This window comes from Podarcis gaigeae, assembly GCF_964106915.1.
Source record: "Podarcis gaigeae genome assembly, chromosome: 17".
In the NCBI taxonomy this organism is placed as follows: Eukaryota; Metazoa; Chordata; class Lepidosauria; order Squamata; family Lacertidae; genus Podarcis; species Podarcis gaigeae.
The window spans coordinates 39,163,830-39,189,951 of NC_139694.1; the positions used below are offsets into that span (position 1 = coordinate 39,163,830).

Here is a 26,122-nt window from a genome sequence, read left to right on the forward strand (position 1 = left end):
TTCTCCCAAAAGGTAGCCAGAAACGCCCTAGTACTAGAAGAGGATGAGGGAAAGATCTAGTTTCACAGACAGAACCTGGTTTCCAAAAAAAGGAGGTCTTTAATTGTTCAAAATAGCACAAAAACGACAGATACGCAGCACTAGGGTGAGGGGGAGCGGAGGGGTGGACAGCCATGGGGAACTCCTAGGAGGACTGTTCCTGTCTCAAAGGAAAATAAATGGGGTAGGAGAGTAGGGTAGGAAGGATCTTAGGGTCTGAACAGGAAGGGGACACAGCGAAATACATTATAATACAAAAGACCAGGGCACAGAGCAAGTTGGTGGGGAAGGGGGTCTGCTCCTGGGTTTGTTTGCTATTTTTGGGAGGGGGCCTGTTTTACCTGCCAAATCTCTTTGACAATGGAGAGGTAGGACATAGCAGTCAGTGCAGCTGTTTGCTTTTCATTTTATAGCCTATTCCCCACCATCTCTGAAGAATAAGCCCTGACTGCTCTTCTCCCTTCCCCTCTGTGGAATGTCCAGAGAGGCAGCGAGTAGAGGGGGGTGTACATAGTCCTTTGGAGTGGGAGGGAACCTAGATCCCTGCCCCAACAAGAGGGAAAGCTGTACTTCAACAGGCAACAGTATTGTCCCGCAGTCTTGTTCCTAGCTTATCACCCTGACCTTGTGGGGTCAGGCTCTATACCTCCAAAACGTCTCCCCCTCCCCCCTAAAAAAGGTTTTATATAAAAGGATGGAGAGGAATGGCAAGGCATTTTTGCCTAGACATGCCGCCTTGTGGTCTGGAGAGGGAAGAGCAGAGGGAAAAATCAGCTTGTGCTGTTAGAGGAATTGCTGCATGTGCAGAGAAGAGGGGGTGGGTTGAAGCCACAAGCGCCCTGGGCTGAGCATTTGAACAGCCGTTGTAGAATGAGCTGCATCCCCCCACCCACCCCCAAAGTAGCTGCATTGGTGGTCCAACCACCTCCCGCCCCTCCCTCCCTCCCTCCCCAAACAGCACAGACCCCTCTCTCTCCATTACCAACGCAGACACTAAAAACTAAACTGAGGGAGAGGGTCTGTACAGAGGCAAGAAATGGAGGCAGGGAGAATAACCCTCCCACCCCCAAGACACAGGATGCTGGGGTATACAAAAAGAACTTCATTCCTGTAACTGCAACTTGTAAAAAACCCAACAGCCCCCCTCCCCCCATAACAATTCCCCCCTCCAAACCCACCCCTAACATCAGCGTCCATGTTAAACGGGGCAGCAGCAGGGGGCAGGGGAGGAACTCCAGTCCTTCTTCCCCCTCCCTAGGCTGGGGCATGGCATGGCATAGCATGGCATGGCACAGCGATGGCCCCTGCTTGGGGCTCCCTCACTTGAGCCTCTGCGTCCTCCGCCCCAAGAGTCCAGCCCCGTGGTGTATGAAATGTGCTTTCAGCGGTTCCATCTTCCTCCACACAAAGGGGCGGCTGACTGGCTGGGGGTTCAGGTGGAGGCTGTGGAGCAGGCAGGAAGAGGGGACAGCAGGGGATGCCCTTCACTGCCCATCTGCTTTGGGCTTCTTTGGAGCGGTTTTCCTGAAAGAGGAAAAGAAATGTGTTGGGCTCAGGAGCCAAATACTAGGCTAGGCCTGAGGCACAGATTCAGAGATCAATTCCTAAAGCAACATCTGCATAGGTATGTGTGCTCGCTCTCAACTCAAAAGTGAATCTCTCTCACCTTGGATTGCCTATGCAGAACCATTCCAGGAAGAAGCATTTCCACTTGGCAAGGATCCCATCTTGTGGTGCCCTCCCACCTAAAAATATCCTTCATGAAATGCTCTGTCCATTTGTGGCTGCTGGTGTCCATCTGTCTCGAAAGACAATGGAGTGTGCCTTCAGGGGTGAAGCCACACCGCTGAAATAGCAGCACTAAAGTGACCTCCTCAGGGTGCAAGCCTGGTCATTAAGTACGGAGGTCCTGGGCTGCCCAGAGGACAAGACTACCCTCTTGGCCTCACTGATATGGTCCAAAGGAAAGCAGAGCACCAGCTTGCCTGCAGGAATTGCCGGAAGGAAGTGTACAAGCACCATCCAACCGTCTTAGGGACTCTACTCCAGATTTGTACAGGGTTTGCTCCTTAGCCTTGCCTTCTCCCAAATATATTCCACAAAGCAGCAGAGGTTTAAGATCAGTTTTCCTTCTCCTACATGGGATCCCTTCCCAGGTGGACAAGCCCCATCTACCCCTCACATCCCTCTACAGCACGTGCAGAAACCGCCTTCTTGACTGTTGGACCCACTATTGCTCATCTGCTCAATCCACCGGAGCCTGTCTTCGCAAGCAGGGAAAGTCCCTGACTCACTGAGGATTTGAGACCCACCGGCTACCCTCACCTGATTTAGTTGGCCAGTCGAAGCAGTTCCTGGGATGTGGCCACTGTCTCATGCTGACAGCTTCTAGAAGCCACAGGTGAGAGCTGATTGCAGAGTGAGGACCAAAGGTGAACAAACTACCCCGGAAGGAGCACGATTTGGCCCCTATCAGAGGTATGACTCTTCCCCTAGCACCCCATACACCCAGGCTCTGCCCGTTCACAGCACACAGAAAAGGAACTTGGACCAACTGGGTTAAGAAATAGGAACTTGATTGGACCCACAGACTCCAGATGTATGCATTCCTTCCCCTCTCCCACTTTGACCTGAAACACAAACACTGCATGACTTTCCACTAGGAAATACTCACAGGTCGGGAGAGGACAGCGGCCGCTTGTTGGCTGGTTTTATCATGGAGCCATCCTTACTGGATTCTGTGAAGAAAAGAATGTGCTGCATATACTGGAGGTGCAAGTCCCTATCCAGAGAGCCAGAGCAGACAGCAAACTTGGGTACCAGATTCCAGCTGAGGTACTTGCACACAGCAAACAGCCAGAGATTAATAGTCCAGAGGGCAGCCCTATTCTCCTGAGACAAGCTGGAGGTTAGCTATGCCATCAATAGACCTCCTCACAACTGACCATCATCCATAGCCATGTTGCAGCATACCAAAGAAGAAGGGACTTTATACAGTTATAAAGCGTGAGCTGTCTTGGCCAATACTATGAACACCACCCAGTGTGACTTGCCAACAAAATATGCTTAATCATTCTCAAAACATGTGATGAATGGGGGACAAAAATGTCTGCCCAAACCTCAATTCATGGGTTGGCAGTGTCTTGGGGGCAGGAGAGTGTGGTCCAATAAGGTTATATTGCAGGCTGGAGTTGGTCTGCAACCCTTTAATTGGCCAACCCCGAGAATCACCTAACCTCAGAAAGGTCTAATTTGACACCCCAATAGGCAGAAATCTGCAATGGTGAGTAATCCTTTCAATTACGGGTCCCAACTGATCCCCCCCCCCATCCTCTCAACTGATGAGTATTCTTGGCCTCAGTTCAACCAATGCAGTGGAACGTGTTCTACAACGTAACGTTTTATATAGAGTCTAACTTTGTACATATCCCACATGTCAGACTGCCCACCCAGGCCAGTCTTGTCTATTTTGCCTGGCAGTGGCTTCCCAGTGTCTCAGGCAGAGGCCTTTCAAGCCACCTGCTACCCAAAACCCTGTTTTTAACTGGTGATGCCAAGCACTGAACCTGGGACTTGACCACTGAGCTTTCACATAGTAAGTGGCAAAACAACAGGTCCTGCCTCAAGCACTTTACAATCTAGATTTCCCTTTCTGAATTGGCACTTCTTGAGCTGCCCTTAAGACTCCCAAGCTAGGAGCAAACTGCCCACTAGATGTTGGGTTATATATGTCATGCATTTACAACAGAATGTGGAACATAGGCCATATACCTGAAAACTTTGGGATCTTTTTTTAATGCCCACCCACACATCCTTAGGAATATCTCTCAGCCACACTGGTGGTAATCAATTGAAGCCAATACAGTGCAGTGGTGGTGGGAATTTTGCAAAACCCTTCTGTCCCTTTTAAACTAACCACTCAACTCTCATGCCCCCTAACATCTCAGCAAAAATACTCAACCTGAGATAAAATTATGCAGATTTCATTTGCATAATGGGCTCAATATTTTAAATGTAATAGTACATATACACAGTTGTACCTTGGCTCCCAAACGCCTTGGGAGTCGAACGTTTCGACTCCCGAATGATTGAAAACTGGAAGCGAGTGTTCCAATTTTTGAACGTTCTTTTGGAAACCGAACGTCTGGTGGGGTTTCCACAGCTTCCGGTTGGCTGCTGGTGCTTCCTGCAGCCAATCAGAAGCCGTGCTTTGGAAGTTGAACATTTCAAGTCGAACAAACTTCCAGAATGGATTCTGTTCTACTTCCAAGGTACAACTGTATACAGCACTGACAGAGACCAATGGGTCCTGGTAATTCATTCTTCCTTCTTCTGTAGATGGGGATACATTTAAGAGAAACTGCCTTACCACCTCTCCATGAAGAAACAAGATAACAGGCTAGATGCTTTCTGAAGCCCTTCCCCAAATTCCTATCGCAGCAACCACTCACCTTGCAGCCACCGGACTTGTGTGGCAGGGCCGTAGCCCTTCTCGTTGCGGGCAGCAATGCGGAAGATGATGGCAGGCTTGGTTGTGTAGTCTATATGGGCATTGGAGAGACTAGCTGATTGCACCAGGCATGAGGGGCTGGGCCCACAATAAACTCGCATGAAGGCCAGCTGAGCGGGGGCTGCACTCTTCGGTTCGCCTGCCTGGGCACTCTGAATGGCCAGGTACACCGAGTACTCCGTGATCTTCCCAGAGGTGACAGAAGGGGGCTCCCAAGTCAAATGGGCTCCATCTGGACTCTGAGAAAGATACACACACACACACACAACAGATAGATTGAGGATTTGGACAGTTGGCTCCCAGCGGCCACACTGGGGTAGAGGCATTAGCTAAACAGGAGAAGCAACAAAGGTTGCCCCAGCTACCCCAGAACAAGAAGCTGACATAGCAAGTGCCTGGCAGAATGAACGAGCACTGACCTTGCTGATTTTAATGGCGCATGGTGCTCCAGGGAAGCCAGGCAGACACGTCTTGAATGCTGAAATTTCACTAAAAGGACCCCGGCCACAGGCATTGATTCCTGCCACACGGAATTTATAAGCAGTACCAGGCTGCAGTTCCTGCTTCTTGAGTTGAGAATAATCGGGTATGGTGCCTGAGTCATCCTGCAGGGAGAAGAGCAGTGAGAAGGGGACTTGAGGACCATCTTGATGGTTGTAGGAACAAAGGATGAGAGACATGATGGCAGCAAAGATTTGAATCTTCAAACTATGTGCATCATTAGAAGAAAGCAAAAGATAGGTGAAGGTCACTTACTTCTGTGGCAGGCGCATCATCAGGAGGCAGGAAGTAGTGTGTCACCATCATGTTGGTTGCTTTAACAACACCCACATCAAACCACTGATTCTCCTTCTTCACAACCACCTTTGGAGGCTGAGTGGGAGGTTCTGGTTTCTAAACAGGGTGGGAGAACAGAGGGTGAGTTCTGGGAAGCTGAAAAAGAACTTTCAATACTCTCTGCGAGGCTTCTTTCTTGTCTGGGGTGATTGAGGTAAGGATTGGGTTATATCTCCCAACTGCCTTGGAAGGCAGGGAAGCTGCACAATTAGATTTTAGCTGAGTACCAATCCCAAAGGCTCCTCCTCCCGTCGGCTGCCAAGCCTTAGACAGGCAGAATGCTGAAACTGTCTCCCTTTTGAGGCAAAAACCATAGAGAAAAAGAAGAAAAAGGGGGCAAAGGGACTTCTGGAAGGGCCCTGGCACTAGCTGAAGGACTAAGGTACATTGACTTGTGAGTCTGAAAATGTATAGTGCATTTCATATAGAATATGGCTTGGATGCCTTATTAATCTGACTAGAAACTTCACAGTGAGCACTCTAAGTTCCCTTTTCTTCCTGGGATGACGAAGGCATCCAATAAAATGGGATTTGTCTAAGCTATCCTATTCTAGGAGGGAATCGGGAAGAAATTTGAGCTGTGGATGGCATCTGCTGCAGTAGAACTTATAACATGCTTGTGCCAAAAGATGCATCTGTGAAGGCGAAGGAATCCATCTTGCAAATGCAGGGGTAGGGAACCACTTTTGTCCAGTGGGCCAAATGAAAAAGTGGCCAATTATTTGCAGGCCGCATCTGACAGGTTGTGGGGCCACCACCTGTTAATGCAAGCGGAGGCTGCAAAATGCCACTAGGAGCATACAGCATAGTATTCTGTGAAAGCAGGAGGAGAGAAAAAAGCAACAACAGAGAAGGAGATGCTCAGAAACCCTTCTGCCCTGGCCAAAGGCAGGAAAAGAACTGATGCAGTGACTGCAGGACCAGGTGAGCCCAAAGCATTTCATACATCTTCCCAGGCAATGAGGGACATAAACCATCCTATCCTACTGGATGCCTTGGTCACCCTCAGATGGAGAAACCAGTATCTCTCTACCCCCCCCCAAAGATCTCTCCCCCTCTAGACCCTCCTTAGCTTACCACTGGCGCTGCTTCAATCCCATTGGCAACCTCAGTCAGAGCAGCTGCCGCCTGCAGCTTTGCTGGGCTGGCCGCCGCCACCACTGGCTGTGGTGCCACAAAAGTATTAGAGGGAGCAAGGCCTGGAAGAGGAAAATCATGTTCAAAGAAGACAATAATGAAAATTTCAGACCTTGATCATTTGTCCTCCAAAGCATCTCTCCACCATTTGAGCTGGAGAGTAAAGCACAAGTTCCAAAACCTAATCCCACCTTAACCAAGAGACCCCCACTACCGAGACTGAAAAAGGGCGGAAGGTGTCCTAAACACTAGTCTCCGCCCACCTGCTGCCCTCCAGAGGAAGCGGGATTCCCACCAGCCCCAGCCCTTGCAGCCAAGGGGGAGACCTGAGGGGTCAAGATCTTTGGAGGCCATCAGCTTAGGGAAAGGTTGGGTGTGAGACACCCCCCCCCCGCATCAAGCAGCAGTCCATAGCCTCCTGCCACCCGAAGGCGGAGCGCCCCCACTCTACAGGACACATCTGGCACTACTTACTCTCTGTGGGCGTAGGGGGTAAGAGCCCAACTGTACTCGTAACTGCACTAGCCAACTCGTTGAGGCCGTTGCTCTCACTGGCAGGGTCGTTGAGGCTGTCAGCAGGGGCCAGGGCTTCTGTGGGCAAGTGGGAAGGCAGCGGGTGCTGAGGTGGCTGTTGCTGAGCTGCCGCCGCGGCTGCTGCTACTGCCGCCGCCTGAGCTTCCTGAAGCTGGTGCTGCTGCTGCACGAGGGCAGCCAGTTCTTGCTGGGTGAGCACAATGGGGATGGCGGTGGCCTGGCCCTCAGCGCTCTCCGAGGCCAAGTGGCCAAGCTCCGCTTGTGTTGCCGCTGCTTCAGATGTATCCATGGCCTCTCCAGGACCTGCAAAAATGCCAGAGGATGGAACTGGAGGCAGAACAAGGTTGCAGGAAAGATATATGCTCCGCTAACGCAAAGCAGAAGGGAGGGCAGGAGGCTGTGCCCCACCTCAGCTGGGTGAATAAATATGTAGGGACACTCCCTGCCCAATAACCCCAGGGCCAATCGGAAGAGAGATGAGATCACTCACCCATTACAGCCTGCTGGGCAGCTTGCAAAACTGCTTGTATGGCCAGGGCTTGGGCCTCTTCGGTAGCAGCAGCTTGGGCAGCCGCCTCTGCAGCTGCAGTCACTGCCAGCTCCTCCGGCGTCAAGCCTGTCACCATGAGTGTGGTGGTGCCTGCCTGGCTCTCGGCCATCAACTCCTGGGGCAGTGCCAACTGTTCTACTTCTGAAGGTGGTGCTGGTGCTGGAGGTGGCGGTGGAGCAGGAGCAGCAGCAGGGGTCATCTGAGGCACCACCACCATGGTGACAGGCTCCCGGGCAGGAGCTGCTGGTGCTGCTGGTGCCTCCACCACAGGCGCTGAGAGGTCTGGCTGGGGAGCAGCTTCAGCTGGTGGGGTGCCTGCTGTCGGTGCAGCGTGGATTTGCTCCTGAGGCTCAGATGCTGCTGCCTGCATCTCCACAGGAGGCTGCAGTGGTTCAGAGGCTCCTGTAAGGGAATCTGTACTGGTGGCAGCTGGTGTCTCAGCAGGGGGACTGGCCTCCTCCGCGGGAGTATCAGCCAAAGAAGAAATGTTCTGCAACAAGTAGGAGATGGTATTAGTAGCCTAGATGCTGGGGATGCTGGACCTGGCATCAGAAGGCTGGGTGATGGAAAGGCAAACTTGGCATCATCTTTGGCAAATTTCTTTACTGAGTATGTCTCTGCCTCACAAGGTTTGCTAGCAGCTTTTAGGCAACTGGCAACATAAAGGCAGAATTGCTTATGCTGGATCAGAATGACGGTCCATCTGGCCCAGAACTTTGTAGCTTAGTCAACCAAATGCTTTTGGGAAGGTTAGAAGCAGAGCAAGATGGAGCCAGCCATTCTATCACTTGTCCCTAAAAGGCCCCAAGCACAGCATTTCTGTTTAACAGTCACGACTAGGCATTTCAGCTCCCTGTTCTCTGGTATGTATTTCTTTCTCATTTTATTTCTCTTACTTTTGAGGAATGAATGCTGGTACCCCTTAAGGATCTTTTGGCATGCATTTGGGGTAGAGTGTATTGTTATGAGGAGCCAGAAATGGAGCTTTGCAGGATATTAAGTTGTTCACACACAAATGTAACATGTAGAATGATAAAAAATAAAGGAAGCAGCAGGAATTAAAGCTTAGTTCCTCTTCATTTTGAGTTCAAACTGAGAGAAAGATCAAGGACTGGATCAGCAAACCACCTTAAGGCAACTCTAGGATCAGAAAATGATGCACTGGGAGACAAGGTTCAAGGAAGGCTCCAAGGAGGAACTGTGCTGCTACTGCTGCGCTTCTCAATGGCCACCGCCAACAGGCCAAATAAACAAATGTTTCTCTAAACTCCATTTGTATTGCTGCATATAAAGTATTAGCAGGTGAGCATATGAGCAATGGGGAGAGAAGCAGGAATAAAAAGGCGATTCTCTCCTCCACGCTCTACCCTAGTGACCACTCCCTTGTGAGCCCAGAATGAGTGGCTCAGTGTTGCGGAGTGTTGGAAGTTCCTCCCTCCCTCAAAGCCCACTGTGGGCCTTAGAGCCTCAACTTCTGGCATATCCCATGGAATAGATGAGGGTGGAAGAACAAGTTTTATTTCAAGCCCAGTTCTGGTTCTGTGGTTCTTACCGGCACAGAGGGTCCTGGCGGGGGTGTTGACTGTGTCACGGTGGTGACAGCCCTGGGCAGTGTGGAGGCAACGGTGGTTGTAACAGTACTGGGGCTACTGGCAGCTGGGCTCTCAGTCACAGTTGACTCAGGTTCCCCCTGTTGGCCATTGGTGGCAGGTGGCTGGTCTGCAAAGAGGAAATGGTTATGCAATGAGAACAAAGCCACCACTTTAGATTCCATTTGCCTGTTCATGTTCTCCAGACAGCAGTAAACCCAGACTTAGGTTCCTATAGAAGAAGAACCTGTAAGGCAGCCAAACTTGCATCAAAGCTGATGTCCTCCAGAGCATTTTTCGCAGACCTCTGAATTCTGGAAACACATTTTCCATGAACTTATCTGCCAATGATTTCTATGTGTGTTGCAAAGGATTTCAGGGCAGTTAGAAAAATACATATGCTGTTTCTCCAAGGCACTGTGGACTCTCAGCATTATTCTGTGAACTGAGAATGTCACCTGGGGTAAGCCCAACACTCTTCTGAAGAAGAGACGCCTGCCATTACTATTTCCCCCCTGAGTCCCTGACAAAACAGTTTTCAAAACAGCTGCTCTTTAGAGATGCAGGACTTATTTCACTGACTGCATGAACACAAGGATGCCAAAGGTGGTGCAAGAAGCCCAGTCCTGCTCAAGCAGGAAGAGGTACTTGATTGAGGAAAACTGAATGTATAAAGTTAGGACAAATGACACAGGGACCCAAGCAGTGCTCCTGGTTACTGTGACACCATAAGGTGTCACAATATAAAGCTTCCAGAGATCCCCAGGGTCCGTCCCCCCCCGCCTGAAAGCCACTGGCCCAAGGCATCCAAATGCAAGATGGGAGCAGGTGTCTCTCCAGAGTTCCTCTCCTGCCTGATCTCACCTTGATTGGACCCCATGGAGGAGGTGACAGTGGTGGCTGTGTGGGTCGTTCCAGTCTCGTGGGTCTCACAAGGAGGATTTGAGCACACTCTGGCGGTTGGGTTCTGAAGTGGTAATCCTTCAGTAGCTGGGCTTTCTCCCTCAGGGGCTTTTCCTGATTCAGAGCCCCCCACTGGCAAAGAGGTTGAGCTGGAAATGTGGGTGCCATCACCTCCGGTGCTGGACGTCATAGTAGTACTGGTGGAGCTCGTCTGCTGTGTTTCACAGGGTGGAGCAGCAGGAGTTTGCCCAGCACCTTCACCCTGCCCTGCGCCCATGTTTGATGTTGTGGTGGTTGCTGTGTTGGTGGTGCCAGTCTCATGAGTCTCGCAAGGTGGGTTGGAGCACACTTGCTGCCCTACGCCCATGCTGGAAGTGGCTGTTGTAGATGTGTTGGTGGTGCCTGTTTCATGAGTCTCGCAAGGTGGATTGGAGCAAAGTGGCTGTGAAGTACCCTGGTTTGATGTGGATACAGTAGCTGTGTTAGTGGTGCCCGTTTCGTGAGTCTCGCAAGGTGGATTGGAGCACACCTGGGGGCCTGAATCCTTGGCGCCTGTTTCGCTGGTCTCGCAAGGTGTGCTTGAGGGGGGCAGCACTGAACCTGAATCGGGCAATGCCGGCTGCACTGTGCACAGCTGCTTTGTAGGCAAAACTGCTTTGGCAGACATGGTGGTGCTGGTGGAACAGGTCTGCTGCGTTTGGCACGGAGGGTTGGCGGATCCCACCCACTCACCGTCAGGCTGCCCTCGGCCCATCAGAGACCGAGCCGTAGTGGCAGTATTGGTGGTGTGGGTGTGATGGGATTCACACTGTAGGCTTTTGGGGGCTGGTAGTCTTTCGCTGGCCTGCACTGTGCTGGTGGTGCCAGAGGCAACGCTGGGCACACCAGAAGCTGAAGTAAAGCTCACCATCCGGACTGCACATGGTTGCTCAGTGGGCACATCTGCTTTTGCCGACATGGTGGTGCTGGTTGTATTAGTCTGCTTTGTCTGGCATGGGGGGTTGGTTGGTTCTTTCTGCTCACCATCAGGTTGCCCTCGGCCCATGTTAGAGGTGGCAGTGGTGGCTGTGTTGGTGGTTCCCGTCTCATGGGTTTCACAGGGTGGGTTGGAGCACACTAGCTGACCTGTGCCCACAATGGGTTTCACTGTCATGGTAGTGCTAGTGGCACTAGTCTGGAAAGTTTGGCATGGTGGATCTGCAGTTGTCTTCTCAATCCTGGAGGTGGTGGCTGTATTGGTAGTTCCAGTCTCGTGCGTTTCGCAGGGTGGGTTGGAGCACACCTTTTGCCCAGCACTCCGCACAGTGGTGGCAGTGTTGGTGGTGCCTGTTTCGTGGGTCTCACAAGGAGGATTTGAACATACCCGCACGACTCTCCCATTGGGCTGAAGCCCACCACCCTCTTGCCCCTCACACACAAACTGCACCTGGGTCGGCCCACCCAAAGTGCCCACTACAGTTGTCGTGGCTGTGTTGGTGGTGCCCGTTTCGTGTGTCTCGCATGGTGGATTGGAGCACACCAAAGTGACGGTGCCTGGCTGTGCGTCTCCCTGCCCTGATTCAGCAATTGCAACCGTAGCTGTGGGCTGCTCTGTGGTAGGCGAGGCCAAGATAGAGACAGGCAAGTCATGCACTGGCTGGGCCTCCACGCCGCTGGGTGTCGTAATCAGGGTGACTTGAGTAGGCTGGGACACAGGCTAGAGATAATAAGCAGAGACCAATACACACACGTTAGAATAAACACCTCGGCCAGGGACTTTTTCTGCACCATTAAAAAATAAGTCTTAGAACAATTTTACAAATTACTCAGAATGAGATGGTGGAACCACACCAGCTCAGGATGCAGTTGGCAATTATGTTTTTGAATGCTTCTCAGTATATAACAGAGAACTATTTAACATAGTACTCTTCTCTACAGATAGAAAAAATTAGTTTGTGGGGAGTCGTCAAAAATATAACCTCCCCAACTCATCTTGAATCTGAAGAACTATAGTCCATAGTTCTATCACCTCATTTTGTGTAACTTGTATAACAGCCTTGATCTTGCTTATAGGGAAAGTGGACATGAGACATGTTAAGAGCCTAGTTCAGGTAACCAATGGTCTGCAAGCCTCCACCAGGAGAGGACAGACTGCAAATCTTTCCTGCAGCATCATAAATAAGCAAGTTAAGGTGCTGCAGAGCTTAAAGTCTGTCCTCTTTCTTGCTTGGCCTTACAGATAATAATAATAATAATAATAATAATAATAATAATAATAATAATAATAATAATATCTTTATTGTCATTGCCCCCTCTCAGGGACAACGAAATTACTTGGCTGCTCCATCCACCCAGATAGGGCACTCCACTCAAAATCAGAACAACTATAAAAACACTAATTAAAACAATACAGTATAATACAGCAAGGAAGATTAGATGACTTTCAAAGTCCAGGTTTCCCATTCAGGGCCGAGATCGCTCTGGAGAAGAAGCTGTTCTTGAGACGGCTCATTCTTGTCATCATCGTCCTGTATCTCCGTCCCGACGGCAGGAGCTCGAAGAGACAGTGACCAGGATGCGATGGATCTTTTACTATGTCCAGTGCCTTCATATGGCACCTTGTGGCATAAATCTGCTCTAAGGTGGAGAGTGGGCAGCCAACAATTCTCTCTGCTGCCTTAACAACTCTGCACAACACCATCCTGTCCTGGGTAGTCTAGTGTTCAGGGAGGCTATAATAACCCAAGGACAATGAATTCTGCAATAGGGTTTTATTGGGTTTTATAAACAAGAATAATGTCTCTCTCTCTCTCTCTCTCTCTCTCTCTCTCTCTCTCTCATGCACACATACACACTTGACATAAAGCTCACCTTGGGGTTTCAGATCTTGGACAAGTATTTGCTAGACCACAGCTGCTGTAAATTAAAAGACTGGGGCCATGAGAACAGAGGGAACTTTCGTCCCAGGGCCACTAAACCAAAGAGAACCGTTTCCCCCCTGCTTAGTTCCCAGGAACTGGTTTACAGGACTACATTGCACTGAACACAGTGGGCTGTATCCTACTGTGTTGTTCAGCTTAAGGGAAGGCTTCTTTCAGCACAATGGGGAAGAAAATAATTTCCAGTAACTCCCCCTCCCGCCTCTCCAACCTCCATAAATATGCTCCAGAGAGTTGAGGGACTGATTAACTGCTTCCCTCCGCATTTTGCGGACAGAAGCCTTATCACCAGCTGAGTGACACCCAAAGGTTCCATTTGGCTATCACAGCTAATAACCAACAAGAGAATCTATGATTCCGTCTGTTCCCCTTTTGAAGCCACCTCAGCCAGCAACCATCTTGTTACAATAGTAAGTACCACAAGTTAATTATGTGTTACATGAAGTACTTTGCCCACCCTGGATCCCTGGGCTCATCAGTTTACTGGGAGGCCATGAGGACTTCACATTTATCAGGAAACAACTCCCCAGTAGCTCCCTCTGACCCACTCCATACCTGCATGGTGATGGTGGGAGTGCTCAGCCCTCCTGCTGCTGTCAAGGTAGTCTGTGCTGCTGAGACTGTGATGGCAGCTGGGTTGATGACCTGGCTGGAAAGTGTGGCAATGGTGCCCAAGGTGGTAATAGGTGTCGCCAAGGAGGCATTGGTATTGTGTCCCCCAGTCCCAGCTAGGCTGGTTGAGACTGTGCCAGTTACAGTGCCCAAGGTTGTGACACCTGGAAGAAGACGGAAAGGTTGTGATTGGTATCCTCCACAGTGTGCTGGTTTCAATGGGTCAGAAACCCAGTCTGTACCCCTAGCAGTAAACATGGGTTTCAAGGGTCCTGGTCAGTGTCCCATGAGGCTGCTTTTCTCGGGACATATAGACAGCATAGCAGCAAGAAAAGAAAGCTGGCAACCAAATTTACAGCAAGCACAAGCCAAGGTGTAGCTAGCATTCTACCTAACAGGCACCTTACCCTCACAGCTGCTGGGGCTTCATAATGAAAAGCAAATGCATTAGCCTAAGTGTCCAGCCTATTGATCCTGCCCCCAGGCCAGCACACTCACCTGTAGTTCCTTTCACCACCAAAGTGGTGACAGTAGGCTTGACAGCAGACACCGTGACAGGGGTGACAAGCCGCACTCCACCCATAGGGACTGTTCGCAGGATAGTGCCAGGTTGACCTGGGGCTCCTTTAAGTACCACCTGGAAAGGCACACATTTGACATGTTAAGAACTCGAGTTGCAGCTCAGGACAACGCAGCACTCAGTGCCCTCTCATCTAACTAGCTGATTCACCTGTGTTACACCCTGCTGCCCGTGACTTGTAGTCAGTTTGGGTACAGCCGTGATGATCTTGGCAGGTGTCCCAGTGCCAGAAGTCATCACTTTTGTGGTGATGATGGTGATGGGAGACTTGATCCCAGGGCTACTGGTGACACCTGGAAAAAAGAGGCAGAGCTGTAACATGGAGGGAGCTTTAACCCCTTGGGACAGAGAAATGCTCAAGTGCTCTTGAAGCCATCCTAAGAGTGATCCCAATGGCTGCTGCACTTCCCAGCATCTTCTAGTTCCACCACCCACCTCCCAGCCAGTGCCATGGAAGTACTGCTTATAATCACACTCAACTCCCTACCTGTGGCACCTGACTGGGTAATAATAGCAGACATGGGGATGGTCTTGATGATGGTTGTGGTGCCAGGCTTTGTTGTATTTGGAGAGACACTGCTGATGCCCAGAATGGTGGGCTTGGTGCCTGTGCCGCCTGCCTGGGAGCTGGTGATGATTGTGGTGGGCTTGCCATCTGCTGAGGTCACCAACTTTAGGATAGTGCCAGCAGGCAGGGGCCCTTTGGTCTGGAGAAACAGAGAAAACACAGGGAATAAACGATGCACAGAACAAGCATCTCAATATGCTTACACTCAACAAATAGGGAGGCCATACAAAAAAACCTGACACTCTAGAAGAGCAAGAACCTAAATTGTTCACAAGAAGCAAGTAACAAAGGCCACCATGGAACAATTTGTGATGATCAGAAAAACTTAATATTGCTTTCGGTCCCTACAAGTATATGCCTAAAAGTGTGATGAAAATTAATGAGTGAGCCTCAGTTTGCACATCTAAAAGTGTGGTTGGAAGTAGCATCAACAGTCCAGCAAAGTGCTCTTGGGCTGGGGATATATATGGCATCCAATCCTATGTTGTAAGTTCTTACCTGTATTATCTGGGTCACAGGGCCACTTGATGCCTGGCCTGTCACAGCTGATGTCTGAACAGGTTTAGTCTGAACAACTGACATCACTTTACCCAAATTGGAAATCTGTCAGGAGAAAACAAGATTGGTTTGCCCCTGACATGTCCAAAAATGAAGGGACTTTCTCTTATCACTCTTCTCATCCTTATTGAGGAGAAGCTGGGTTAATAAAGTAGCTGGTAAACCTTCATCAGTAGAGAATACTGAGGGAGAGCAGCAGCTCACAAATGCTAAAGGAAGGAACTGTCCTGTACAATTGCCTGCTTTCATTTAGAGTGGAGTGTTTAGTGGGCTGAAAGATATATCTGCTCTCAGCTCCGCCCCCCCCCCAACTTGGATACTTACCAATGCACTGCCTCCAGGTACTGAGATGGGACTTTTCACCAACGTGATGGTCTTGGTCACCCCTCCCACCACAGTAGTCATCACCTGGGCCTGCTGTGCAACAGTGACAGTGCCAGACTTGTGCACGGTGATGATGGGCCGAGTAGGTGTATTGGTGGTGGACGAAGATACCGAGGTGCCAACCTGAGCGGCGGCTGTCTTCAGCATGCGGGTTGCTGGGTTGCTCACCTGCATCAACATGGCCAACATGAGAAAAGCAAAGATCCCTAAGAGCAGGGGTGGGAAACTTGTGGCCCTCCCAATGCTGCTGGACTACAACTCCCATCAGCTCCAGTCAGAATGGTCAATGGATAGGGATGATCCAGTAACAGCAGGAGGAACCAAAGGTCCTCTGCCCTTGCCTTAAGCCCCCCACCCCCCTTTTTAAAAAGGGGCAACCAGGAGGCAGAAATCTAGGGTTTCATTCACAAAGCACAAGGAGATGTTGCCCTCTTGCCACCTGCTGTGTGCAAAACTGGTTGCAGGCTAATGAGCCAAACAGCCTCCTAACAGAGAGTATGGTGCAGATACTCACCATGACGGGAGAAGAGGCAACTTTAACTGTGGTGGGTAGCGTGGTGGTTCCCGGTGAAACAGCAACAGTCTTAACTAGGGTTGTGCCAGCAGGCACACTCAGCATCGTAGGGGCTGAAGATGGTGGAATTTTTTGAGTGGCAGCAGCAGCAGCTGCCAGAGCAGCCATGCCACTCATCTGGGGGCTACTGCCAATCACCTGGAAGGATAGAGTGTCAGGAAGTTAATGTCCTGAAGTTCTTGTCTTAGGACAGAGAATTAGTGCCTTCCAGCACAGCCCCCCCCCCATTCTTTTAAGCGATACTTACTGTCCCTTGAGTGTTCTGCGTGGGTACCACCATACGCACTCCGGCCGGCAGTGAAGTAACTGTCACAGGCCCCTTCCCAGCTTGCCCTGCTGAACGCACCGTCACCAATGGAGCCCCCGTAGTAGCTTGTGGGCCTGTCACCTTCAGCACAGCTGGGACAGCTGCCAAGGAAGAGGACAAAAACCAAAAGACATGTTTGTGTCCTAGATTCCTAGTTACTGTGATGGTTCTCAAGCTGGCTGCCCTTGCAAAAAGCAGACAGTTGGCATGGAAAGTGTACATTTTCCTTTGATCACTTGCCCCAAGTGCAGTAAGTAATATCCCAAGAACAGCGTCCTCCCCCTTGAACTGGTGAGGAAATATATACGCATCAATGAATAATATGGAACTGGAAGCTTATTTTAAAAACAAAAACGAGGGCCTTAAAAGTACACACTGTTCAACGCAGCTCCGCTCCTTCCCGCTTCCAACCTATGTCCCCTTATGTGATTCACTGTTAGGCAAACAGACTCAGATATTTTTCTGAGAGCTCCCATGGGGGGGGGGGGGCAGACATTGACTTAAAAGCTCCAAATACAGACTAGCATTTGGCTCTTATGCATTTCATTTAAAATATTTAGACCAACACACCCTACGCTCAAAGATGCACATGCTAATAATCTTAAGAAATAAATGTTATTTTAATTTTGTTGAAGGTGTTCTGCTGTTCCTCCTTTGGGAGGGCTTTCTAAAACCTGGGCCTACTGTAAAGAGGGCCCTGCGGGTGGAGCTGCATGGCTCTTTCACCAGATGTTAGTGGGAGGAAAGTGTGTGCTCACAAAGATGCCTGCTTCCTGGCAAGGATGGGATGGGGTTTTAGTTGAAAATATAAAGAGTCCTGTGCTCCCTGCTGCCCTCTAGGATTTCCCGTTTACCTTGAGGACGAGGAGTGGCAGCGGTGGCAGCAGCAGCAGGCACAGGCATTGGGCTGCTAGGCACAGTAGGCAGCACCTGGATGGTGGTTGTGGTAGGTGGGGCGGCGGCGGCAGCAGCCACGGCACCAGCAGCAGCTGCAACAGCTGTGGTCTGGGGCAGCAGGGTAATGCCCATTTGCGCCAGGGGCTGCACTGTGGGGACAGGGGCAGCTGCAGCTGGAGCGGGGCTCTTGGGGGGGTTGACAGGCACTGAGGGCACAGGATTGGCAGCTGGCGAGGTGGCAGCTGGGATGTCATACTTCTGGAGCTGCAACAGGTAAGTGTCAGCTGTTGGGACAGAGCCCCAGCTCACTTCCAGGGAATTGGTGTTGGCACGAACCAGCTGCACCCGTGAAGGCGACGGAGGTTTCTCTGGAACAGAAGAGTAAGAACAGATGGCATTAGGAAGAGGACACTGCAGGTACCCTGCAAAGGGAACTCGATCCCATCACATTCCTTAGAGAACCTTTCCTCTAAAGCTATTCCATACCATTTCACACACTTACTCCAGGACACTACTCTGAAAGCAAGGGCAAACCAGTCCAGCCCCATCAACATTTTCTTTTTAGCTTCCCAGACCATTTTGCAGCAGCAGCAGCAGCAGCATAGGTGCTGATGAAAAAAAGCCACCAGCATGTAAGCAGCATTATTGCCTTGGCTTGTTTCTCTCGATGGTCTAAATCTTGTTCACCTTTCCCCATTCTAAGACCCTTTTCAGGTGAACATATTAGAAGTTGGGTGAGAATAACAGTGCATATACCAGGAGGCTGAAAGAAAACAATGCCAGCCAGAGGTATCTCTCCTACTGTGCTGATAGTTATGGATACAGGAAAATGTTCCTTTGAGTGAAACGGAGCTCTCCTTCCCATTTCTGCAGCAATTGGTGGCAATTTGTTGACAACATCTGACATAATGCCAGGCAAATATTGGATTTAGTTTAAGAGCAGAGGAAAAAACTCTCTCTCCCCTAGGCAGAAGTGGCTGGGATGTGGTAATCTGGATCTTTCCCCATAGGAGCAGTGCCTGAAGGGAATGGCACATTCTCTCTTGAGTCACAGAGCATCCACTGGTGGAGGGGACATGCAAAGACTCAGGAAAGTGCAGGGGACTGGGTGTGGAGGGGCTGCTGCCTTCTTTATTGCTGTAGGGATTTTGAGGGACAGAGGAGGGAAAGCTGGAGGGGCGCTTCAGGAAATGATTACAGGGGAAAGGATATGGTATGGGAAGGTGTGACAACAGTGTAAGAGAACATCTGAACCCTGACATGTGCATACTGAACAGAATGGCATACAACCGTGGAAGAGGAAGTGAAGAAGTTCCATTCCTACTTTTGCGGGGGGGGGGGGGGGGAGGTTGCCAGAAGCTTCCTTCATCCCACCTACCAGTGGGTCTGGAAAATAGTGACTGGAGTCTGGAGTCACTATGCCCACTGTTTGGGTGCTAGGTACAAATTAAATGTAGTTTGCTAGAGTAAGAAGTCAAATTCAGATTGTCTTTTCAGTCTACTACAAACTAAATATACTGCAGACTCCCTGCAAAGCAGTGCAAGAGGGAACCAGGGCAAACCACCCCACATTCTCAACAATCAAGAGAGATGCTGATAGTAAGGCAACACCTACATGTTCAGAAAAGTAATATTGTAGATCACGCCCAACTGCAAATGGAGGAAGAGCATGCCTGAATGCTTCTCCACCCTGCCCCCCGCTGCCATAAAACTAGCTTGTCAAAATATAGTCACCTTCTCCTAAAAAGCTAGTTGTTCACAGGCAAAGAACTTCTCATGTGGAGGGAATTCAAGCAGATGAATTATGTTTATTACTCCAGAATGCAAGATGGCACTACGATACACACCACCTGTTTGTTGCCCCTACATTAGAAGCTCCTTGCATGTGTAAAGTTAGCTTCTTGGGGACAAGGCAAGATTAAATCCTGCTTCCCACAGTAAACATGCAGAGGGAGAGAGCACTCAAACATGCAATTCCCCCAACAGTGTCTACCTCTGCCAATTTGCATAGATCTTCAGTCTCAAAATCTCCACCTGTTCTATAATGCCCCTGCTCCTACGTTGAACCCTCTTACCTGTCTCAAGGTACCATAGATCCTTGCAGCAAACCTGGTTATTCCAAGCTTTGCGGTACCCATCACGGCCACTCCAGATGTACAAGCGGGTATTGATAGCCACAGCACAGTGCCCAGCTCTGGCCCGTGGAATATTGTCCTCTAGTGTGTCCATCAGAATGGGCTCCCAAGCCATGGAGTCTGTGCAAAGACAGAAATACACACAGAGGCGATCAGACAGGAAAGGACTGGAGACAGGCGGGGGTGGGGGGAAATGAAAGAATGTGTAGGACATCCTCCCACATACCAAGGTTGAGGCAGGCCAGGGTATTTGTGCATTTCCATTCCTTCTCATGTGTTGCCACTTTGACATCATCCATGACAAGGGGTACCCAGCCTCCAAATACATACATCCTGTCCCAAAGAGAAGAAATGGTGAACAAAAGTTGTGACAAGACTAGGAATTAGGCTTTCAAAAGCAGTGAGAAATCAGGCTAAAGAATGTCAGAGACAGGTCTTACTTGTTCCCAATAGTTGTGGCTGAATGCAGACTGCGTGGGAGGGGAGCCACCCCACTCAGGGTGGGCTTGTTCCACGTTAGAGATTCTGAGGGGAGAAAAACACAGCAAAGAGATCACTCCACCTGCAGTGCTTGATCCTGCCTCCCAGCCTTTCAAGATGCTGAGGCTGGAACTAGCATCCCTGTCAGGGCTCAAAAGACCCACTCTCTTCTAAGTGGGTACCACAAACGCCACCTCAATCTAAAACAAAGCAAATAAACCATTCCAGATGCTGTTACCAATGTCAAGGGTCCAGAGGTCACCAAGACGACAACCACTCATGCCACCGTATATAACTAGTTTGGACTTCTTGTTGTCCTTCTCTGTGTACACCACAGCAGTGTGGGACTCCCGTGGCGGAGGCAGTACACCATAAGTGATGGGGATGTCCCAGGCTACCACACCAGAGCCTGGTCGTAGCTCCAAGATATAGAGGTCATTCAGGTACCTGTAATTGGGGTGGGGGCGGAGACAGAAAAACAGAAATGAAAGCCAGGCCAGGCTCTTCTTTGCTTCCCAACTGTGTACCCACAGACACTACCCAGGCCTTTACAACCCCCTTCCTGTAGACAGCACAAGCAATATTTTCTCAAGAATTAAAGAAAAGTGAGGTGGGAATGAATAATTCGCTCAAATTCAACAACACCCCCAAGACCAGTGGTTCCCTTGCATAGGTCCCAGTTATGGAAATACAAGTGAGAAGCTCCAGTCCAAATTGGCAGCAAAGTCGTTGCACCTGGAGCACTACAGCTTGATCACGACACAGGGCAAGACACAAACACTATACCTGGGAATGTTATTCTTAGGGTCTTCACTGTCATTGGCCAAGCCCCCAAACAGGTAGCATTTGTTGCCCACCAATGAGAAGCTATGGCCAAGTCGTGGGCAGGGTGGGGGCCCATTCTTAGGAGTCTTGGCTTTCAATCTCTTCCACTCCCAACGGCTGGCCTAAAACAAAGTGCCATGTGGTTAAAGCAAGTGAGCAGTGAAGGATTTATTTTAAAAGCAGAACATCTAAGCAGCAGGGAGAGTGGCTGGGAAGGAAAGGAGCACAGAGAGAAACTTCTAGAAGTTAAAAACCTGGTAGCCCTCTGCTGGTTGTAAGACTAGTGGCCCAATACAGTAGCTACAGGAAATAATGTGGGTGAATCAAAAAGGTAGACCAGGGTCTGACCTCCACAACTCAGCACTGTGTCAGTAGTACTGTGCAAGCCCCTTGCTTAACTTTCAAACCACCCCCCTTCCTGAACAGAGAACAGTCTTATGTCCTGCAGCCACTCACCTGCAGTTCATAGAGGTCGTTGCTGTACTTGCCATACTCCACCATCCCCCCAAATACCAGCAGACGGGTTCCGTCACAAACGAAGCCATAGGCCGCACAACCAGGAGGGATGTCTCCCCGCACAGCTGGGATGAACCACTGGTTTGTAGCTAAGAGACAAGAAGAGGGGAGTCAGAAGGGCTGCCTTAAACTCTGCTCAGATGCAAGCAGGGCTCAGACCTTGAGCCGCGGAGGCACAGATGTGTGAATCTGGCTCATCTCTCCACCCTCTTGGCTCCCAATCCACCACGTAATGAGATATCTATTACCACTTGATTTGAAGACCTAAGCTGTCTTCATGCACTCACTGCAGCAGTGGCTTCCCTTGTCTCCAGACTGAGGATGTCATGATTTGTAACAGAACCCCTTTCCTTGCCCTCTACTGGCATTTAAGCCCTACACTAAGCACCCCAGAAACAGGAAAACCTCTCAGCGAAGAGGCTTCACCTCTGTCTGGTGAGAATGAAAGAAAGGAAGTACTCTACTAGCTAAACATCTTGGCCACAAAAGCAAAGAAGTCAAAATGAGGGAGGAGACATTCCTTCCCAGTGCTCCTGGTGGATGCAGCACTCAGCAGCACAAGGCTTCTGCCAGCCAGAGGAACTGTTTACAGTGAGCAGAGCGGGAGGAAGCAGCCTATCAGGCAAATCAGAGAGAAGAGGCAACTGCCAATCAGGAAGCTGCCCCCACCCCTCCTGCCCAGCTTTCCTTACACTGCAAGACTCCAGTCACAGCAGCTCTAGAAGACGGGAGGAAGAGACAGACTCCCTTCCACATGCACTTGCAAACCCAATGCAGCTTCCGGCCACACATTTATTCCTGCAGTGAATTTAAGCTGCAACCCTACTTAACTAGTCTCAATGACCAAAACCTTATTATGCTGGAAGGCCTACCAGAACTTCCCAAAGAAGGTAACACCAACCCAGCACCTTCACCACTCTTAACACCTCGCTTTGACAACTAGCCAATGCTTCCAGGAAGGTCTCCGAACATCACTTTCATTTTGTTTGCCTGCAAAGACTGATTTTGCAGTACAAGAAGCAGTAGCATGAAATGACTAGGATTGAAAAAAGTTTGAAATTAAATTTAACACTTCTGCTAAGGAAAAACACTTTGCATTTCCTGAGCTTCTTGAAGAATTCTTCCTTCATGAGGAAAAAAATGTCTTAAGCCTTGTTATAGATTCCACTCAGATCTCTGTGTTCCAAAATATCCAAAGTTGCTTTTTGTTTAAAATGAGGACTCTTCTCTATTTCATATGAGTAACACAAATGAAGGCACAAGTGTCAAAATCTGCTTCACCGTAGCAGAGAAAATGTTCATACTAATCCCAAATTGTGCATTCTAAGCTAGGAAGTCCACATAACCCATAGATCAGGGACAGAGGAATCACCATACTGTGCAGGAAACAACTAGGCTGAAGACGCAATGATGGTATGGTAACCCTTTCAGACTAAATAAGGACCTTCTGATCCAGAAAAGGAAATAACCTTTAATACTGTTCAAAATCAAAACATTGGTGAAGACTACTTCTAGAAAACCCTTCCAATTAATACTCAATTTGGTAATCTTAAGAGCTAACCTCTTAATCTACTGTTATTTTTGTAATTTAAAGAACTCAGATCACACTGCAAGCTTACACTGGCAGGCTAGATGTCCCTAAACTAATCCTGGTATATCACCTGGGCTGAAAGCCTGCTGGAACAATGGGTCTGGGAAAATGAATTCAACCCCCCCCCCTTGCTGCCTTGCAAAAAAAGGGGGAAAAAAGAGTGAACACCAATTGTGTCTTCCGAGAATGCGTATATAATGCCCTAGCTGAGCAGTAGGAGCTTCTGAACAACAGAGGCCCACCTGCCCCATCCTTACATTTTGGCAGGAAAACAGAACCCACATCACAACGCGCTCACATGCAGCTTAGTTTGAAGAAGCCAACAGACTCTATCCTGAGCCCAGACTCCCAATAAAGAACAGGAACAGTAGATCATGGGTGGGAATCTGCTTGCAAAAAGTGACTTTTTCTGTTAGCACTCACTGGGGGGGGGGGTTAAAGCCAGCCCTGGGAAGGGTTTCAGCAAACTTCAATCTACAACTGACACTATGAGGCGTAAATGTTTCCAACTCTTGACACTGGAGATAAGGGTCTTTGACCCCTCCCAAATGGCTACAGGGTGGAATGTTCCAGCATTTGCTCTGAACCCACCACAACTTTCAGAGGCACTGTACTGGTGCGCGCTCTATATTTGAGCAAAGATACCAGACAACAAGGGGTTAAAAGCTGCAGCATTTGAAAGTTGAATTTTTCCCGCCAAGCCCTTGGGGGAAGAAAAGCTTCTCTGCCAGTGCCTCCCCCCCATGAATGCATGTGGGAACCAGGGTGTTGACATTGGGAGGAGGCAGAAAACATCTCACAGTTACCTCCAACACACTAGGGTTAACTTGAAAGTAGGCAAGCACTTGTGTCCTCAGGGTACCCTGAGCTGCATTCTAAGCTGGGTGCACTGGCTTCGTGATAGACAATTCTCGGGAATTTGTCTTTTTCAATCAAGCTGGGGCACATCTCTGTTTTTGCCAGACCACACACAGTCTCCCCAGTGCCACTGAGACTGATGATTGGGGCTCATGTGGCTGCAACAAGACAATCCATTTAAGATATGTTGCCAGTGGGAGATGAGCTCCCCTGCCAACATACCCTGATACGCCCTCCTGCACCCCCAAAGTTCAATTACTCCTCTCCGGACACCAACACAGAGGAAGAAAAGTTCCTAATGTAAAGTCCCTTGATTTCCACCTAACGGAAGACAGCAAAAACGAGAAGACTCAAGCACATGCCAATTATCACAGCCAAAGGGCTGAAAGAAATTTAACCAAGAAGGAACAAGAGGGACTTTACAACTACTTCACCCTTCTAGCTCTCCCCCCTCTATTACCACACATCCTACTATATCAACTTGCAGCTTTGGGGGAGCAAGAGTTAAACAATATAGCAATCTTAGCAGCCTAAACCTAAAACAAAAGTGGGAGTTATACATACATATATACATTTACACAAGATATAAGAGTTTTTACTTCGTGCTTTCATGGAGAATTACAAGTCTTTCTGGGATCTATTATAGGCAAGCTTTTCATGATTTGGCTACAAATGGGGGTAATGCCCTCACCCTATGAACACCCTAGACGCTGTTGCCCATTCACCCCCCCTTACCTGTGTTATAGACATGCAACTCATCCACGATGCCCTCGTTGCCCCCTCCGAAGACCACAATCAGCTCTTTGATGGCCACAGCTCTGTGCCCATGTCGGGGCCGAGGCACGGGGCCTGACCACCCAACCACCCGCTTCCAGCGGGGCTGGAGCAGCCCGGGGGTGGTCCCGCCACCTGTTGGGGAGCCCCCACTTGGGACAATAGCAGAGGCGGCAGCCATGGAAAGCACTTCCCAAGTAAGTCTCCTTCCTAGCGATCAGTCCTCTAAAAGCGCGCAACAAAGGGGCAATCCTATCAGTTTTTATCTAGAGGTGGTTTAAAAAAAGGAGTGGGGGGGGGAACTATTCCAACCCACATGCACTCTACCTCTTTCGAGGTAAGAGTGGGAGTAGGAGACAGACACGGCTGCTTCACTTTTTTTCCAGGGTGGTTGGTCAAAACACCCGCCTTAAATGGGGCACAACACCCCCCAAGTCCTCTCTTGACTACTACTGCTACAACAACCCTCACCGCGGAAACTAAGCCGGAGTCACTTCCTTGCTGCAACAAACTACTTCGGAGTAGTTGTGAAAATGAGATGCTGAGAAATGTATACCCCCCACAAAAAAAGAAACTATTGGAAAAGCAAATACCTATTCTTTTCTTTCCTATGTGGGGGGAGGAGGGAGGTTGCTGCCCCGAGAGCGAGCGGAGGCGCCCCTTTGCGGAGGAGCTGCTAACCCTCCGCTCCTCGAGTTCGGATCGCCTGGCGCGGCCCCCCCGGAATGCAGCCTCCCTATGGGGCAAACGCCCTCCCCGTGTGGCAGGAAGAGGGGTGGGGGCCGAAACAAAAACTGCCTCCTAGTTGCCTCCCCACTTTCGAAAAACTATTACCAATTGCCCTTCCGAGGGAACTACCCCGCGCGGGGCAGTTACTCCACCCCGCCCGCAGCAGGGCCCCTCTGCCGCCCCCCTCCGGCCCCCGCTCAGAGCCCGGCCCTGGGAGCCGCCATCTTGTGTTGCCCGGACGGAAAATGGCGGCCGCAGGGAGGGAGAAGCCGCCTCCCCCTCGTCCCCCCCACCCGCCGCGTCTCCCCCTCCGACCCTGCCTGCCCCCGCGACCCGGAGCCCTAAGCCAGGCCTCCCTCCCTCCGCCTTCCAGGCGCAACGGGCCGCTCGATCCACCCCCGCTGTACGGCACCGATGGGCAAGCTGCGGGCTCCAGGCGCCTTCACGCCGCCCTGGGAGCCGCCATCTTGCGCCTGTGAGGAGTCTCTCTTCCTCGGCAGCGGCGATGGGCGGGGCCACGGCGAGGTCTCCGTACGGAACCCCTCCCACCAGGGCGCCGCCATTTTGGGTGGGCGGGGCAGCCTGGACATCGCCATCTTTGTGGACATTCGGGCTCCGCCTCTTTTCTTTTGCGGGCTTCGCTTCGTTTGTGCGGGAGACTGCGCGCCGCGTTTTCATGCGCTTACTCTCTTTTTTAAAAAATAATAATTTGTAAAT

General features: G+C 50.1%; 1 protein-coding gene across 2 annotated transcripts; it reads right to left on the bottom strand.

Moving 5' to 3' along the window:
* Positions 1 to 79: 79 nt before the first annotated feature.
* Positions 80 to 25,665, bottom strand: HCFC1 (host cell factor C1). 2 transcript variants are annotated; one of them, XM_083718134.1, is made up of 26 exons: positions 24,638 to 25,665; positions 21,394 to 21,542; positions 20,899 to 21,059; positions 20,351 to 20,559; positions 20,073 to 20,157; positions 19,859 to 19,965; positions 19,573 to 19,752; positions 17,455 to 17,865; positions 16,541 to 16,701; positions 16,234 to 16,431; positions 15,660 to 15,887; positions 15,276 to 15,380; positions 14,697 to 14,916; positions 14,360 to 14,502; positions 14,128 to 14,266; positions 13,573 to 13,793; positions 10,061 to 11,795; positions 9,160 to 9,326; positions 7,548 to 8,097; positions 6,998 to 7,360; positions 6,464 to 6,585; positions 5,306 to 5,443; positions 4,969 to 5,154; positions 4,491 to 4,788; positions 2,714 to 2,777; positions 80 to 1,563 (listed from the first exon to the last, which is right to left on the bottom strand). In XM_083718134.1, exons 1-26 carry the CDS (start codon positions 24,855 to 24,857, stop codon positions 1,524 to 1,526), a joined length of 6,600 nt encoding a protein of 2,199 aa, XP_083574260.1. In that variant the 5' UTR covers positions 24,858 to 25,665; the 3' UTR covers positions 80 to 1,523. The 2 variants fall into 2 exon arrangements, with proteins under 2 accessions (XP_083574260.1, XP_083574261.1); XM_083718135.1 differs by having other exon boundaries at positions 25,270 to 25,664.
* Positions 25,666 to 26,122: the final 457 nt, after the last annotated feature.

Bases quoted from the DNA above. Each gene is read 5' to 3' on its own strand.
- HCFC1 (XM_083718134.1), bottom strand. From the start codon at position 24,857: ATGGCTGCCGCCTCTGCTATTGTCCCAAGTGGGGGCTCCCCAACAGGT. The intron at 4,789-4,968 runs GTCAGTGCTCGT...TATCTTTCTCAG, and splicing joins GCGCCATTAAAATCAGCAAG to AGTCCAGATGGAGCCCATTT. The intron at 2,778-4,490 runs GTGAGTGGTTGC...TTTTCTTCACAG, and splicing joins ACAAGTCCGGTGGCTGCAAG to AATCCAGTAAGGATGGCTCC.